Source organism: Hypanus sabinus, chromosome 28 (genome assembly GCF_030144855.1).
Source record: "Hypanus sabinus isolate sHypSab1 chromosome 28, sHypSab1.hap1, whole genome shotgun sequence".
NCBI lineage: Eukaryota > Metazoa > Chordata > Chondrichthyes > Myliobatiformes > Dasyatidae > Hypanus > Hypanus sabinus.
This window is the reverse complement of record NC_082733.1, coordinates 29,270,900-29,287,517: the sequence shown is the minus strand read 5'-3', so window position 1 is coordinate 29,287,517 and position 16,618 is coordinate 29,270,900. Positions and strand designations below refer to the sequence as shown.

The following is a 16,618-nucleotide window of genomic DNA, read 5'->3' as shown; positions in this document are numbered from 1 at the left end:
GGTGGCGACACAGTCATGGGTATACGGGGAGTAAAGGAGGGGACTTAGTACACAGCCCTGAGGGGCACCTGGGTTGACAGTCAGAGGGGTGGAGCTGAGGGAGCCCACCTGCCAGCGATCTGACAGGAAGTCCAGGATCCAGCTGCACAAGGCAGGGAGAAGGCCGAGGTCTCTGAGCTTCCAGTTGAGCCTGGATGGAACTATGGTGTTGAATGCTGAACTGTAGTCCAAGACCAGCATTCTCACGTAAGCATCCTTCTTCTCCAGATGTGTAAGGGCAGTGTGTGGATCAGTGGCTATTGCGTCATCTGTCGATCGGTTGTGTTAGTAGACAAATTGTAGGGTATCTGGTGTGGGTGGTAGCATGCTGCAGATGTAGTCCCTGACCAGCCTCTCAAAGCATTTGCTTATTAATGAGGTGAGTGCGATAGGACGTCAGTCATTCAGGCATGTTACCTTGGTCTTTTTTAGTACAGGGACAATGGTGGATAATTTGAAACAGGAGGGCACTCTACACTGGGAGAGGGAGAGATTAAAAATGTCAGTAAACACACCCGCCAGTTGTGCTGCGCACATCCTGAGTACCCGCCCTGGGATGTCATCCAGTCCCACAGCCTTGTGAACGTCCACTTGTTGAAAACATCTGCGTACCTCAGCCTCAGCGAAGACCAGGTTGGAGGTTGTAACAGTGGCTTTCCTTGGAGGCTCAGAGTCAGCCACATCGAACCGGGCATAAAAGTGACTGAGCTCATCTGGGAGAGAGGCCGCGAGGTTGGCGGCACCACAATGTTTGGCTTTGAAGTCTGCGGTGGTTTGCAGCCCTCGCCACAAGTCACGTGTGCTATTTGCTTTGTATCTTGACTCAATCTTGTCCCTGTATTGTTGCTTTGCAGCCTTGATAGCTTTGTGCAAATGGTAGCTGCTTTTCTTGAGCTCCTGCTGATTGCCGGCAATGTAAGCCCGACGTTGCACTGTAAGTGCTGCTCACACTGAACTATGGATCCAGGGTTCCTGGTTCGGGAAGACCCTGACCGACCCCGGGGGACAACGTCGTTGATGCACATCCCGATAGTCGATGTCATCAAAGCGGTCCTGCAGCACGGAGGCCGACTGGTCGGACCAACAGTGGACAGTTTTAACTATGGCCGCCTCTTGTTTCAGCTTCTGCCTGTAGGTCGGCAAAAGCAAGATCGAAGAGTGATCTGAATTTTCAAAAGCTGCGTGAAGGAGAGCTTTGTAAACGTTGCGGAAGGGAGTGTAATATTGTGGGCGGAAGGGCCTGTACTGTGTCTTACTGATCTATGTTCTATGTCTAAGATGACCATCAAGCACCATTCTACACCAACAAACCCATTAATCCCATCTTTCATTCTTCCTACAATCTCTTGAAAATCTACCACCAAGGGCAATTTACGCTGACCAACTAACCTACTAACCCGTGTGTCACTGGGATATGGGACAAAACCAAAGCAATGAAAAGAACCCAACTCAGTTACAGGGAGAATATGCGAGCTCCCCATCAACAGCACCCAGGATCAGAACTGAGCCCAGGTCTCAGGCACTGTGAGACAAACACTCCCCTATAAACTCTGCCACCAAGGTCATACAAATTATTCATTAACACCTTAATCCCGACAGGTCTGAGATTTAACAAGTCCGAGCAGTTCCTCATTACAATACACTTAACACTCCACCTGCAGTGCTAAACACGTACACAGGAATGGTACACATACACCATTCCTGTGTACGTGATTAAACTGTGTAGAAGATTAAACTGATCTTCTGATCGGTTAACTCCAAAGGAAAGCAAATTGGGGCAGTGTATAAAATGTATTTATTTATTGAGAAACTGTGCAGAATAGGCACACCTGGCCCTTCGAGCCACACCATCCAGCAACCCCCAATTTAATCCCAACCTAAACATGGGACAATTTACAACCACCAATTAACCCACCAACCGGTACAGCTTTGGACTGTGTGAGGAAACCAGAGCAACTGGAGGAAATCCTCGCTGTCACAAGGAGAACATAAAAACTCCTCACAGGCAGCAGCAGAAATTGAACCCTGGTCACTGGTACTGGAAAGTGTTGATTAGTTGTGAATTAACCTGATGTCTGATCTGTTTCTCAAGTGAGCCTAAAATAATCCAGGCAAATTAGTTATTTCTGCTATAGTCTATCCTGTTACGTACCAAGTGGAGAAGCACAAAGAAAGTTCTTGCAAACAGTTAATCAATGATACCCAGTTGGTCTGCTGTTGGATGGTGTCAACAGAGAGATGTTAGACACCTACATACCTTTCTTTACCAATGCCATAGGGCACTTGCATCTACCTGAGCAAAAAAGGACATATTGACCTTCTAGTCTCCCAGAATGAACTACCATCAATTTGTAACTTGCTGACTACCACACCAAACAATGAGGCTGGATTACATTTTCCTATATTCTCTTAAAAAAACCATTGCATCCTTTCCAGCTATCAGACTAATCCCATTGATCCAGTCTCCCACTCATTTCCCTGGAGCCTATTCTCTCTCATATGGCCACAGACTTCCCTTGATGCTTCACCCAACTACTTCACTGGGGGAAACCGTGGCCCAGAAACCATTCACGCCTTCAAGAATGTGGGAGGAAATCAGAGCACCTGGAGGAAATGCAACTGGTCACAGGGAGAACACGCAAACTCCAAGGTTTAGTTAGTCAGAATCGAACCTGAGTTCACTGGAGCTATGTGACTGCTGTACTATCTACAGTAGGACCACACCCTAATCCAGTAGTTCAAATCCAGACTGGGTCTCAAACCTTAAGGGAAAAGTTTGCATGTTCCTCCCAGAGCACCTCAAAGCACTTTGGCCTTCTCTGGATAGCAGTCATTATTATAAGTTAGGAATTGCAGCAGGTAAGCTGTCTACTGGAAGCTCCTATGGTAGGGACCACAGTGGCATAGCTGTTAGCGCAATGAAACTTGAGCTCGAAGTGTTCCGGAGTTTGGAGTGTAATCCAGTGCCATTCTGTAAGGAGTCACCGTGCATTCTCCCTGCAGAATGTATGGGTCTTCCCTGGGTGCTCTGGTTTCCTCCAACAGTCTGAAGACACACTGGGGAGGTTAACTGGTCATTGTCAACTGTCCCATGATTAGATGAGAGTTCACTGTGGTGTGGGATTGCTGGGCCAGCATGGCTGGAAGGGCCTACTATGCGCTGTAATCACCAAATAAATAAATAAATGTAATTGCAAAGTGTCCCAAACATGTCCTTAGGTGTGTTGGTTGTTAACACAAACTATGCATTTCACCATATGTTCCCATGTACAGTACTGCGCAAAAGTCTTAGGCACCCTAGACTTTTTGTATAGTTTCAGATGATACGGCCTCCAAAGAGCCCTGATCTCAACATCGCCATGGCTGGAGAAACGGAAGCAAGCGAGACAGCCAAAGTCTGCAAGTTCTCCATGATGCTTGGAACAACCTACATGCCGATTTTCTTATAGAACTACACAACTGTGTACCTAAGATAACTGATGCAGCTTTAAAGGCAAAGCGTGGTCACACCAAACATTGATTTGATCTTTTTTATTACTGTTTACTGCTCTTTATAGTAATTTTTTTTTGCTATTTAGAGACTTTTCATTATGTTTGAATGCATTTTCACTTTACAGATTATTTTTTACTTGTGCCTAAAACTTTGGCTTGGCACTGTAGGTGATAAATAAATCAGAATCTGAAATCATGTTGCCCAGATCATCTCTGTTTTTGTCCAAGACAATAGGGGCCTCTCTGGTGCTCTTCTCTATGCCAAGAAGGTTTGATTTCCACCTAAGAGAATAATCAGTTCAACTTTTTATCCAAAAGACCACACCAGCTGCAATTTTTGGAGGAGATTTTAAACTTTGGATCTCCTGACTCACCAACAAGTCAGCTACCATTGGAAATGTTAGGGCATTTTTGGGGGGGGTTAGCGCATATAGCAAATAACTTCAGCAACTAACTTTCACTATCAATCTTCAGATCTGAATATGGATTGTAGATTAAATTTAAAATGCAGCTCTGGACAAATGGGTTCCTAAAAGTTGTGAACTGCAGATAATTGGAAGACCAGGCAATGCTGATTTAAATTCATTTGGGTGTCTATAGTGTGGGTGGGAAGAGGGAAGTGTGAAGTTTGTGTGTAGTTCAACTTTAGGGATGCACTTTAAATGTGGAATTGTTCATTGATCTTTAGCATATGAAATGTCGCGTAGAGTTGGGTAAAGCAGTACTTCCTCTGAAAGAGGTTTCAATATGATGCCTTTGGTGTCACATTTTGTCGAATAAAGATACTACTTCAAATCTAACAGCTACTTCTCTCTGGTGACTTCGTTCACTTTACAACAAAAACCACAGCAAATGCGAGCTCACACCATAGTTTTTGATCCCCACCTTCAAGGCACAGGCCATCACTGGAGTAGAAGTCACTTTTTTTTTCTCTTTCTTCACCAAAAACATCCCCATACTGCTAGGCACGTCTGGCCCAATGAGAACATCTCTGTGCTCACAGTCAGATCTATCATCACCAACATTTGTTGTGTTGCAGCAGCTGTGAAGTGCAAGACATAAAATTTACTCTTGGGCCTCCATTGCTTAGAGTCAATCATGAACTTGCATCCTAGCTGTCTAGATACACAAGCCTGGGCAGTATAATATAGAAAGCAAGCTCCCCCTTTCCACACATCCGCTGAACCCAAAGAAATAGCAGAGGCCGATACAGTTTGTACCAGCAGCGTCACAGGAGTTCCCAGTCAACATTGAGCTCAATGTAAGGACTCCAGCTCTGGACTTTTCCTTTGGGTTTACTCCTGAAGCCTTCCCCGTGAGTGGGTATAGCTGCAAGGCAGTGCAAATTTGAGATAATAGCTTTTCTTCTTTTAGATGAGCTGCCAATCACAGCTGATGAGCCCCACCTGCCCGAAGCAATGGATGTTAAGGCACCAGTAATCCACCTTTGGCCCTATTCCAGTCAATAGAAATGGTTTCACCGGGCTTTGTAACTAAGCCGTGTGTAAAAGCCAGGAGCTGGACTTGGTTGACAGAGGTTATTTGAGGTGCAGGCCAATGGGAGCATTTAATAGCTAGTGGGAGCTTATCCTTGTTACCACCCCTGGCTGTAACAACCTAAAAAGTACTATAAGTAGAGGAATAGTGAAGTAGCAGTCATGGGTTCATGGTCCATTCAGAAATCTGATGGTAGAGGGGAAGACGCTGTTCCTAAAGGGTATTGGTCTTCAGGCTTCTATACCTCTTCTGGCTTCTGTAATGAGAAGGGGGCTTGGCGCAGATGGCACGGATCCTTAACGCTGGATACTGCCTTCTCGAGGCATCTACTCTTCAAGATTTCTCAATAGTGAAAAGGGTTGTGCTCATAATGGAGCTGGCTGACTCTACAACCCTCTTTCGATCCCGCACATTGCAGCCTGAACTCCAGGCGGTGATTGCACCAGTCAGAAAGCTCTGCACCATGTTTCAGATGGAACCTCCTTTGTGATTGCGTATCTGTGTCCGGTCAACAGCCGCATTTCAGCTCACAGCAGGCTATTTAGTCAACACCCTGGGCTGTTCAAGCTCAGGTCTCAGAATGCAAACCAAATTACCAAGATTCTGAATTATATGATCTTTCCACATACATCAAATTCCTACTTTTCATGATGCATATCCTTTACAATTAAACTGCAAATTGCTGTAAATTGTTGTAGATACAAAGGTCTCAGTTTCATAAACTTAAAGGACCTTTCCAGTGGAATATTGAGCAAGTTAGTAATCAGTGCATAAAATAAAATCTAATGTGACAAAGACAAAAACATACTTTGCTATGAGTCAATCTAATTACACTGTTATACATTATAAATGTTCCTCCATTGCCATGATCCCCATAGTGTACTCATTATAATTATATTTTCATAGAATATCATATCAATCCATAAATTAATAAATCTCATTTGAAGCTCCCAGCTTGAAATCATATTTTGGAATCCAATTTTTTTTTATTGTTCACCAACCTGATTAAAACTCAGTTTGGAGAATTTGTTTCAGAATTCAATACTAATCTGTGATAAGGGAACTTTTGAAAACACAGCTCACATTCAGCATCGGTGTGCTCATGCTGAATTAACTATAACGATGCATCCCTTTCACTGTTGTGTTTACCTAGGTCTCGGAAATCCCAGCTGCACAGTGGATTTTAATTGGTTTTTATGTTTAATAAAAGATACGATATGTTCTTAGTATTCTGACTAGTATGTATGGTTGCCGTTGTAACTGATTCATTGTGCCTTTCATGGTGAAATTTCTTTGTTTCACTCCAGGGCTTTGGCCACTCTCTGGCCTCTCACTGTGAACGACCAAACTGTTCGTGGGTGTGTTGTTCAAAAAGGTTAATATGAGTGGCGTATGAGAGTTATTAGAATGTATTGATAGGATCCCATAATGAATGCCAAAAAAGATTAATAAGAGTATAGCATTTCCTGTATATGCTTCTGAATAAAAAATATTTTGTGAACTTAAAAAATGCTCGCAATTTAAATATGCTTATGAAGTCTCCTGCCTTTCATGAGAGGGTAGAGAATATAATTGGATTCCTCAAAATGTAATGGCAAGGTAAAATATGGCAGGCATAATATGCCAGTGTTGCATTTCAGAATCAGGTTAATTGTGAATGGCCTTTTATTGCTGGGGAGATCTCTCCGTTATGGAGAGGGGAGACCGCCTTTTTATCACCGGTGAGATCGCTCTGCTACAGGGAGGAACAATGTTGCCTAGATTTTCTGTGTTTCGGATGTGGACTTGGACTGTAGGCTTTTTATCAGCCTTATGGTTTCTCTTTTGTATTCTGTGTTTTTCCCGCTTCTATGTTTTTGCCCTAAATTATTAAATCTGACATATTTTGAACTGCACAGGATCTTGCAATCCACAAACTGGTGTCCACAAACTAGGCCTCATTGCAGCCTGACAAAATGCTCTGCACTGTACACCTGCAGGAATTTGCAAGAGTCTTCGGTGACATACTCAATCACCTCAAACTCCCAAAGAAGCAGAGAGGCTGGTGCACCTTCTTCATGATTCCACCAATGTCTTGGGCCTAGAATAAACCCTGAGACACCCAGGAGCTTGGAAGCTGCTCAGCCTTTCCACTGCTGAAACTCAATCAGGACTTTATACTTTATACTAGTTCATCGCTTCTCCCACCTGCCCTGTGTGGGTGACGGGTAAGGATTATACTGCAGCCAACAGATCTGCTCCAATTATTTCTGGATGTACGTCCTGCTTCCGTCTTAACATGTGTAGCTGAAAATTACAGGCATCACGTTCAAATTAAGTGACTGCCCTGCTTGATGATTGTAGCATAGAGAGCATTCAGCCCATTAATTCAGGCAAGCCCTCTCCTCGTGGTCCTGCAAATTCTCACTCTGTCAGTTTTTTAAAATTAGTCTTTTTACAGCTGCGCAGACCAACCATTACTCTGAGCAGGAATGCTTTACATAGCCTGAAAATCGCGCAGCATTCTAATAAAATTTTTTATAAAAGAAAACCCCAGTTGCATGGCAACAAGAGCTATGTGCGTGGGAGCATTTGAGTTACTGCGCGGCCATGCACCTGCACAGCTTAGAGGGAACAGTGCTTTCTAGACTCATCCAGCTCTCTTTACGAATACTACTGTTGAATCTGCCTCCAACACTTCTCTTGATGTATTCCAAACCACAATAGTGGCCACAAAAAAAATTCCTCATGTCACCGGTAGATCTGAGTCCGTTTTTTACAAGTACGACCACACGTGGCTCATTTAGATTTCTCTGGTGAGGCTGTGCCCGTGTTAAACACAATCTTACACTTCTCAAATACTGCAGCACACCAGCTGACTACAATGTGAAATATTACACGCTTCATTCCCTCCGCTCTTGAGCTCCACTATTCCAGATGGAAGCGAGTGAAAGTCTCTCCTGCATTTTCAAAGGCACAAGTAGCTTCTCAAAAATCCCCAGCGCTGCAAAATAAAACCTCAAACGTCGCGCCGCGTGGCTGCAAATTACTGTTTGCACGTGTGTGAGTCAGTGCAATCTGAGACCATCCACTCTGGGTGGGGAAATACAGCGAGGAAAATGAACAAATGTAGATAAATTGATATCAATGTAGTTACATTTATATAGATGTACTGAAGTAGACATACTGTTGCAGTTGGATCGGCATAGATACATTGATAGTGACACATATATCAATGCAGGTGCTGTAAAGACGCCTGCAGGGTATCGCACTGAGGAAGAGCTACATCAATGTGGATACATCAGTGAAGTGCATTTCGCAGCATTGATCTGAAACCCTTGGTAACCCCACTGTGCTCTGAAGCAGACACACCATTACAGCGCTGTCATGTTGGCCAAAGTCTGTGCCTGCATATGAAATTATTGCTAATGCACACACACACACACACACAGGCCACTTTATTAGGTACACCTGCTCATTAATGCAATTATCTAATCAGCCAGTCATGTGGCAGCATCTCAATGCGTAAAAGCATGCAGACAAGGTCAAGAGGTTCAGTCGTTGCTCAAACCAAATATCAGAATGGGGAAGAAATGTGATCAAAGTGACTTTGACTGTGGAATATTGTTCCTGCCGGACAGCGTAGTTTGAGTACCTCAGAAACCCCTGATCTTCTGGGACTTTCAAGAACAACAGTCTTTGGAGTTTACGGAGAATGGCGTAAAAAAAAACAAATAAAAACACCCAATGAGTGGCAGCTCCATGGACGAAAATGCCCTTCCGGTGAGAGAGGTCAGAGGAGAATGGCCAGATTGGTTCGAGCTGACAGGAAGGTGACAGTAACTCAAATCACCATGCATTACAATAACAGTGTGCAAAAGAGCATCTCTGAATGCACAACACGTTGAGACTCGAAGCGGAAGGGCCACAGCAGCAGAAGACCATGAATATACACTCAATGGCCACTTTATTAGGTACAGAAGGTACCAAATTAAATGGCCACTGAATTATTACAGCATTCATGGCATGCCTACCATTTTTTAATTGGCAGCGCCAAGTTTTTTAACGTGGTTTGCTAAAGCTTGCTGGCTACGTACTCCTCTCTAGACAGACTCTGTTCAACCACACAGCTGGAATCAATAAGAGTTCCACCCAAATGGCTGTGTCTAATTATAAACCTATAACCTTGAAGTACAGATATGAGCCACTATTAATAATTCTTCCGTTTGAAACAAACTTGTTTTTTTTTGCTCCCATCAGCAGCGTATGTTCAAAGTACAAATATTATCCATGACATTTAATAAACCCCCCGTTGTGTTTTTCATGAGCTTGCTATCAATTCTGCTTGCAACAATCTCATCTATAACTTTGCATATTTCATTAGCAAGCCCTGGCCAAAGCAAGCTCATATTAAAGATTCATTCTCCACACACACTACGTAGGAAAAAAAGCTTGAAGCAGTGTTTACTCTTTACCCAGATAATGCTGGTGCTGAATTAATGCTGAATGTGATGCACAAAACTCTTAAAATATGAACTGTCTATTAACACCAATATTAGGTCGAACAAGCTGGTTTTGGAAAGCAATTTCTGTGTAACACAATGTAGCCCAATATGATGGCACCTTCACCTCAGTAATCCAGTCCCTACAAGGTGAATGGTATATCATCTCCTAACCCCAACAGTCCATCTTTTCCAATACAAAAATCTTACTACATTACTTCTTTATTCATCCTGGGATGACAGCAAATGTCTCAGGTACATATCTCCAGCTAGGGTGCCTTTTGCACAGTACTGTATTTGTCAACAAGGAGCGGAGAGTGAGTTCATAAATCTGGCGGGAGCAAAGGATGTTGGGAATGGCGAGGATGGGGTGTGGGGACAGCTGGCGAGGAGTGCTGGCGCAGACACAGTCTCACCCAGCCCCGAGACACCAGGCAAGGTCATTTGATTCCCCTCTCCCTGCCCCCTTCCCACTCTCAGTCCACAATAGAGACCCATATCAGAATCAGGTTTATCATCACTCACATATGTCATGATTTTTTTTGTGTGTGGCAGCCATACAGTGCAATACATAAAATTAGGTTGAAAGGAAAAAGGCTGGCAGATTACAATCTGTGACATCAACCCCCAAGGCTGATGGGGAGTGCAAGTGTCGAGTCTAGGCCAGACGCGGTGGGGTGGGGGGGGGGCGGGCGGTGGTGGTGTGTGTGTAAAAACTCAGGAATGTTCATGTATGTTTATTTACATGCGAATGTATGTCTATGTGAGGTTTCCTTATGTGTACGTGTGTGTGTAGTTATAGAACACTACAGCATAGGAAAAGGCCCATCTAGTCCAAGCCAAACCACTAATCTACTTAGTCCCATCAACCTGACCTGCACCTGGACCATAGCCCTCTAATACCCCTCCTGTCCACGTACCGATCCAAAACCCACTTCAAAGTGGAAATCGACCCTGCATCCAACACCTGTGCTGGCAGCTCGTTCCACACTTGCACCACCCTCTGAATGAGGAAGTTTCCCTCTATGTTTCCTTTAAGCATTTCACTTTTCACCCTCAATCCATAACCTCTATTTCCAGTCTCACCCAACCTCAGTGGAAGAAGCTTGCTGGTATTTACTCTATCTATACCCCTCATTATATTGTATACCTCTATCAAATCTCCCCTCAATCTTCTACGTTCCAGGGAATAAAGTCCTAACCTATTCAACCTTTTCCTGTAACTCAGGTGCTAAAGTCCCAGCAACTTCCTTGTAACTTTTCTCTGTACTCTCTGAATCCTGTTTACATCTTTCCTGTAGATCGGTAACCAAAACAGAACCTCACCAATGGCTTAATTAATTTCAATATAACACCCCAACTCCCATTCTCGGTAGTTTGATTTATGAAGGCCAATGTGTCAAAAGCTTCCTTTACGACCCTATCTGTGAGGCCACGTTCAAGGAATTATGGATCTGTACTCCCAGATCTCTCTGTTCCACTGCACTCCTCAGTGCCCTACCACTCACCGTGCAGGGCCTACTCTGGTTGGTCCTCCCAAAGTGAAGCATCTTATACTTAACAAAATGCTAGAGGAACACTGCAGGCCAGGCAGCATTTATGGAAAAGAGTACAGTCAACGTTTCAGCAGGACTCCCGATGAAGGGTCTTGGCCTGAAACATGGCTGCGTGGCCTGCTGAGCTCCTCCACCATTTTGTGTGTGTTGCTCGGATTTCCAGTTTCTGTCGATTTTCTCTTGTTCGTGATTGGACGTCTTACACTTGTATGCTTTAAATTCCACCTGCCACTTTTCAGCTCATTTCACCAGATGGTCCAGATCCCACTGCAAGCTTTGACAATATTCCTCGCTATCCATTACAACCCCATCCACAAATTTACTAATCCAGTTTACTACATTATCATCCAGATCATTGGCGTAGATGACAAACAATGGACGCAGCACCAATTGCTGCAATACATCACGAGTCAACTTCTTCCAGTCACAGAGGCAACCATCTAGAACCACTCTCTGTTTTCTTCTGTGAAGCCAATGTCCAATTCAATTTACTACCTCATCTTGGATGCCAAGCAACTGAACCTTCTTGACTAACCTGCCAATTGGCACTTTGTCAAATGCCTTTCTAAAGTCCATGTAGATAACATTTACTGCTTTGCCTTTGTCAATTTTCCTGGAAACTTCCTTGAAAAAACTCTATATAAGATTGGCTAGATAAGTACTCACCACACACAAAGCCATGTTGACTATCCCTCATCAGTCCCTGTCTATCCAAACACTAATATATCCTGACCCTTGGAATACCTTCCAATACCTTTCCCACTACTGATGTCAGGTTCACCAGCCTATAATCCACTGGTTTTATTTTTAAGCACCTTTCTTAAACAACGGTACAACATCAGCTATCCTCTGAGACCTCACCCATGCTAAGGATGTTTTAAATGTCCCTCCTGGGCCTCTGCTCGGGCCTCCAACAGGGTCCATTGTCAGGTCTTGGTCAGTTATCCACCCTAATTTGCCTCAAGATAGCACCTCCTCCTCTGTAATCTGTATAGCGTCTTTGACTTCGATGCCACATTGCCTCACATCTATAGACTCTGCGTCCTTCTCTTGAGGAAATACAGATGTAAAAAAATCCCCCATCTCTTTCAGCTGGCGTGCAAAACGTGCTGACTGACCCGCTCGCTGCTTTTAGACTCTCCCTCTCTCTCTCTCTCCCCCTCCGGGAAATCTGGTGTCTCCCCGGGACTGTGGCTCACAAAACGTGCCAAATGTGAACGTGTCAATGGATGTTTGAGTGCATAAAACTGTGCATCTCTGTGTGGTGCTGGAGGTGTGCATTGTGAGAGAGAAATTAAGAGCGAGTCAGAGAGTGAATGAGAGAGAGAGAAAGAGAGAGTGAATGAGAGAGAGTGAATAAGAGCGTGTGAGAGTGAGAGAGAGAATGACTGAGTGAGAGAGTGAATGAGAGAGTAAATGAGAGAGATAGTGAATAAGAGAGTGTGACAGTGAGAGTGAGAGAATGTGTGAGAGTGAGAGTGAAAGTGAGAGTGCGTGTGAGTGTGAGAGAGAGAAGCTGGGGAGTCGAGCTGAGCTGGCCATTCAGGTTCAGACAGGCATACCATTCAGCCCATTGGAAAGCTGCTGGCCAGGAGCAGAGGCTCTTCCCAACCCATGCACAAATGGATCTAACTGAATCAGATGAGCAAGGCATTAAGAAAATGGGTGGGGTTTAATTTGGGTATGGGTGGGTCACATTTTAATTATATACCAAAGCCAGATCACCACAAATCCCTGGTTCATCTTTCACTCTCCCTGCACACCTCCCTTCCATTAAAAGCTCGTCCGACTTTGGCGTCCCTTGAAGTGAACGTCGCCCAACCCCCATCAATAATAACCACAGCCGTCACATGCCGCGGCGAGGTGCTCACCTAGACGGCTCCAGGAGACGATTGGCCGAGGGTTTCCTGTCGCCACGCATTCCAGGACAGCCGTCTGGTGCACAGTTAGTGTGAGGTTCTCAGGACCAACCAGGATTGCTGGCTCCTTATAAACATTGGAGTGGGATCCTGTGGAAAAGAAACAGAGGCCAATGAATGATGAAAGCAGAGCTCCACGGCAGCAGGATGCTGATGGACAGACGGTGACAAGGATCTCCTTCAATTTGAATTGTGCAAATGGAAATAAGCTCAGCCTTAGGAAAAGAAGATCAAATTTGGGCCTGATATACAAGAGTTATCCCCTCTACAGTACTGTGCAAACGTCTTAGGTATATACAGCTAGGGTGCCAAAAACCTTTGCATCGTACTGTAGTAGTCAGGGGGAACAGAAAACGAGTTTGAAAATTAGGTGGAGGCAAAGGACGCTGGGAATGGTGAGGGTGGAGCGCTGCGGGAGGGGTGTGGGACAGGTGGCAGAGAAGGAGTGCCAGGAGCAGGGGTTGACATGGGTGCAGACACACCCAGCCCTGAAACACCAGGCAGGGTAATTTGATTCCAATCAATTGGTTTATTGATCATTACAGAACGTCTCTCTGGTGCTTCCCACTCCCTCCGCACTCCCTTCCCCTTTTCCCAACCATGATTCCCCTCTCCCTGCCTCCTTCCCACTCTCAGTCCACAATAGAGACCCATATCAGAATCAGGTTTATCATCACTCTCATGTCATGAAATTCATTATTTTTTGCAGCAGCAATACATAAAATTACTAAAGTACTGCGCAGAAGTCTCAAACACCCTCACTATATATATGCGAGTAAGACTTTTGCACAATGCTGTAAGTAGAATTCAAAGTCACGGTCGAAGTAAATCCATTATCAAAGGACATATATATCACCTTGAGATTCATTTTCTTGCAGGCATTTACAGGAAAATAAAGAAATACGATTGAATATATGAAAAGCTATATATAAATAAAGACTGACAAACTACCTGTGTGTAAAAGAAGACAAAGTGTGCAAATAATAAACAAACAAATAAATAAATAACACTGAGAACATGAATTGTAAAATTCCTGCAAGTCTACCGCTTGCGGAGTCAGCTCAGAGTTGAGGTGAGTGCAGTTTTCCACAACGGATCAAGAGTTTGATGGTTGTCAGGTAATAACTGTTCCTAAGCCTGGTGGTGTAGCTCTTGTACCTCCTGCCCCATGATAGTAGCAAGAAGAGAGCACGGCCTGAATAATGGGGGTCTTTGATGATGGATACTGCTTTCTTATGGCAATGCTCCTTGTAAATACACTCAGAGATCGGAGGAATTTGCCTGTGACGGACTGGGCTGTATCCACCACTTAAGCTTTAAACATAAAGCCAGTAAATTAATTCTGTGTGATATAAAAGGAAGTACAATGTGTTTTGCACAATAGGGCAGAAACCCTTAAACATCTGGATATCTGAGAAGACCGAATCTTTGAAGATGATTCAGATAATGTCCTGCTGAGCTCACTCAGTGTCCTGGCCTCTCATTTGTCCTTCTCAGATCACTGTCAACGACAGTGGCGACATTCATCCAGTTCCTTTGGAAAAAGGGGGGGGGGGGTTGCAGGCAGTGGACCGAATCACCCAAAGAGGGTAGAAGGTTTACAAGGAGCGCTGCCTCAAGAAAGCAGCCTCCATCATCACGGACCCACACATCCAAGCCATGCTCTCTTCTCAGTACCACCATCAGGCAGGAGGTACAGGAGACTCTGGTCCTACACCACCGGGTTCAGGAACCATTATTACCCTACCACCACCAGGCTCCTGAAACGGTGTGGTTAACTTCACTCACCTGAACTCTTTACTGTTTCCACAGCCTAAAGACCCACTTTCAAGGACTCTACAGGTTCACATTCACAGTATTATTTTTATTTATTTTAATTTGCTCAATTTGACTTCTTTTGCACATTGGTTGTTGGCTTGTCATTCATATATTCTATCGTATTTCTTTATATTCCTGCAAATGCCTGTAAGAAAATATATCTCAAGATAGCTAATGGCAACTTGTCTGTACTTTGACAATAAATATACTCTGACTTTGAAGGTTCATCTGCAGGAGGTGTATGTAGCTACAGACAAACCTTCTGCCCTCTAAACTGGCTGACTCACCGTGAACAATCTAAACTCCAGCTGTAAAAAGATCAGAAATCACTCTATTCACCATGTACATTTGTATGAGTTTGCTGTCGTGGGTCGGCCATGGCATGCAACAGAAGCAACATTCAACTATTTTCAGAATAAAGAATTATATGTAAATAAACTGAGAGGATAAAGTAGGTGCATGGAATAGAAAAATAAGGAAGAAACATAAAGTTAGCAATACTAATAGGGAATAAAATATGCATAAATATTTGCACAAACTCATCATAGTGATGAGTTGAAAGTGAAGGCTTAGTTATGTGGAAGGTGAGGATAATGTGACTTCTGTCCAGGCAGAGAAGGGTTGACAGCAGGGGTGCAGGGAATGAATGAGATGCAGTCATGGTCATTGCTCACCGTGGTAGAGAAGTCATAGTTCAGGAAGAGAAAAGACAGAAAGGGAAGTCTCATCATTGGAATATTTAGAAAAGAGAAACTAGAAAGAAACATAATCAGAATCAGGTTTAATATCAATAGCAAATGTCATGAAATTAAGTAATTAAAAGGCAGAAAAACATTAGTGAGGTAGTGCTCATGGTTCAACATCTATTCAGACGTCAGACTGCAGAGGGGAAGAAGCTGTTCCTAAATCGTTGAGTTCATTCCTTCAAGCTTCTGCACCTTCATCCTGATGGTAGCAATGAGAACAAGGCATGACCTGGGTGATGGGGGCCGTTAATGATGGATGCCGCCTTTTTGAGGCATCGCTCCTTGAAGATGTCCTGGATGCTGGGGAGGCTAGTGCCCATGATGGAGCTGATTGAGTTAACTTCCCCATTTTTCCACTTGCCCTGGTCTCACTCTTCCTGAAATATCCCCTTTATTCTCCATTTCATGCTCTCTGACCTAAAGCATTAAACCTTCCATGGATGCTGCCCGACCTGCTGAGTATTGCGTCAGATTCTATTCCCAATGGTTAGTGTAGTACATCCATATTGGGATTAGATCCAAGCCCTGGCTACCTCCTTAACTGACTATTCCAAAGCTCCCCTCTACTGTCGGTCTGCCGCCACCCTCACTAAACATAAAATATGCTTACCTATGTACTTTTCCCAAGCAGGAGTCTGCAATGAAGACCATGAGGATTCCCACAGCCAAGCCTTTGCCATGAGAAGGGCTGTTCTCATGCAACAGACATCAGGTGGGGGTGTAAACAGAATTATTACCCCCCAAGGATTTGCACCTAGTCAAGCCATGCTCCATGGTCATAGGAACCATCAAAGTCTTGAGTCTTAAAAAATACCAAATGTTGGCCAATTATTTCAAAAACTTAAAAACCACAACAAAGTTAAATGAAAAAGTCTCAAAAACTCTTAAAACTCTTGAAAATTATTCAAAAAACCTGTATCAATAAACTGTACCAGATTTACAAAGCTATTTTTTTTTTGCAAAGTCTTTTCTGTATTAGTAGATGATCTGAAAATCATTTTATAAATGACCAAGACTCTCAGATTAATTATCCTCGGCCATCTGTGGGACACGGACGGACACACGCACAC

General features: G+C 43.9%; 1 protein-coding gene across 1 annotated transcript in view; it reads right to left on the bottom strand.

The window, feature by feature from the left end:
* igdcc3 (immunoglobulin superfamily, DCC subclass, member 3) overlaps positions 1-16,618 on the bottom strand; it is a 179,504-nt gene that overhangs the window by 40,613 nt on the left and 122,273 nt on the right. Inside the window, exon 5 of the mRNA XM_059952840.1 lies at positions 12,937-13,074. Within this exon, the coding sequence (XP_059808823.1) occupies positions 12,937-13,074 (138 nt within the window). The remainder of the gene's footprint in view (positions 1-12,936; positions 13,075-16,618) is intronic.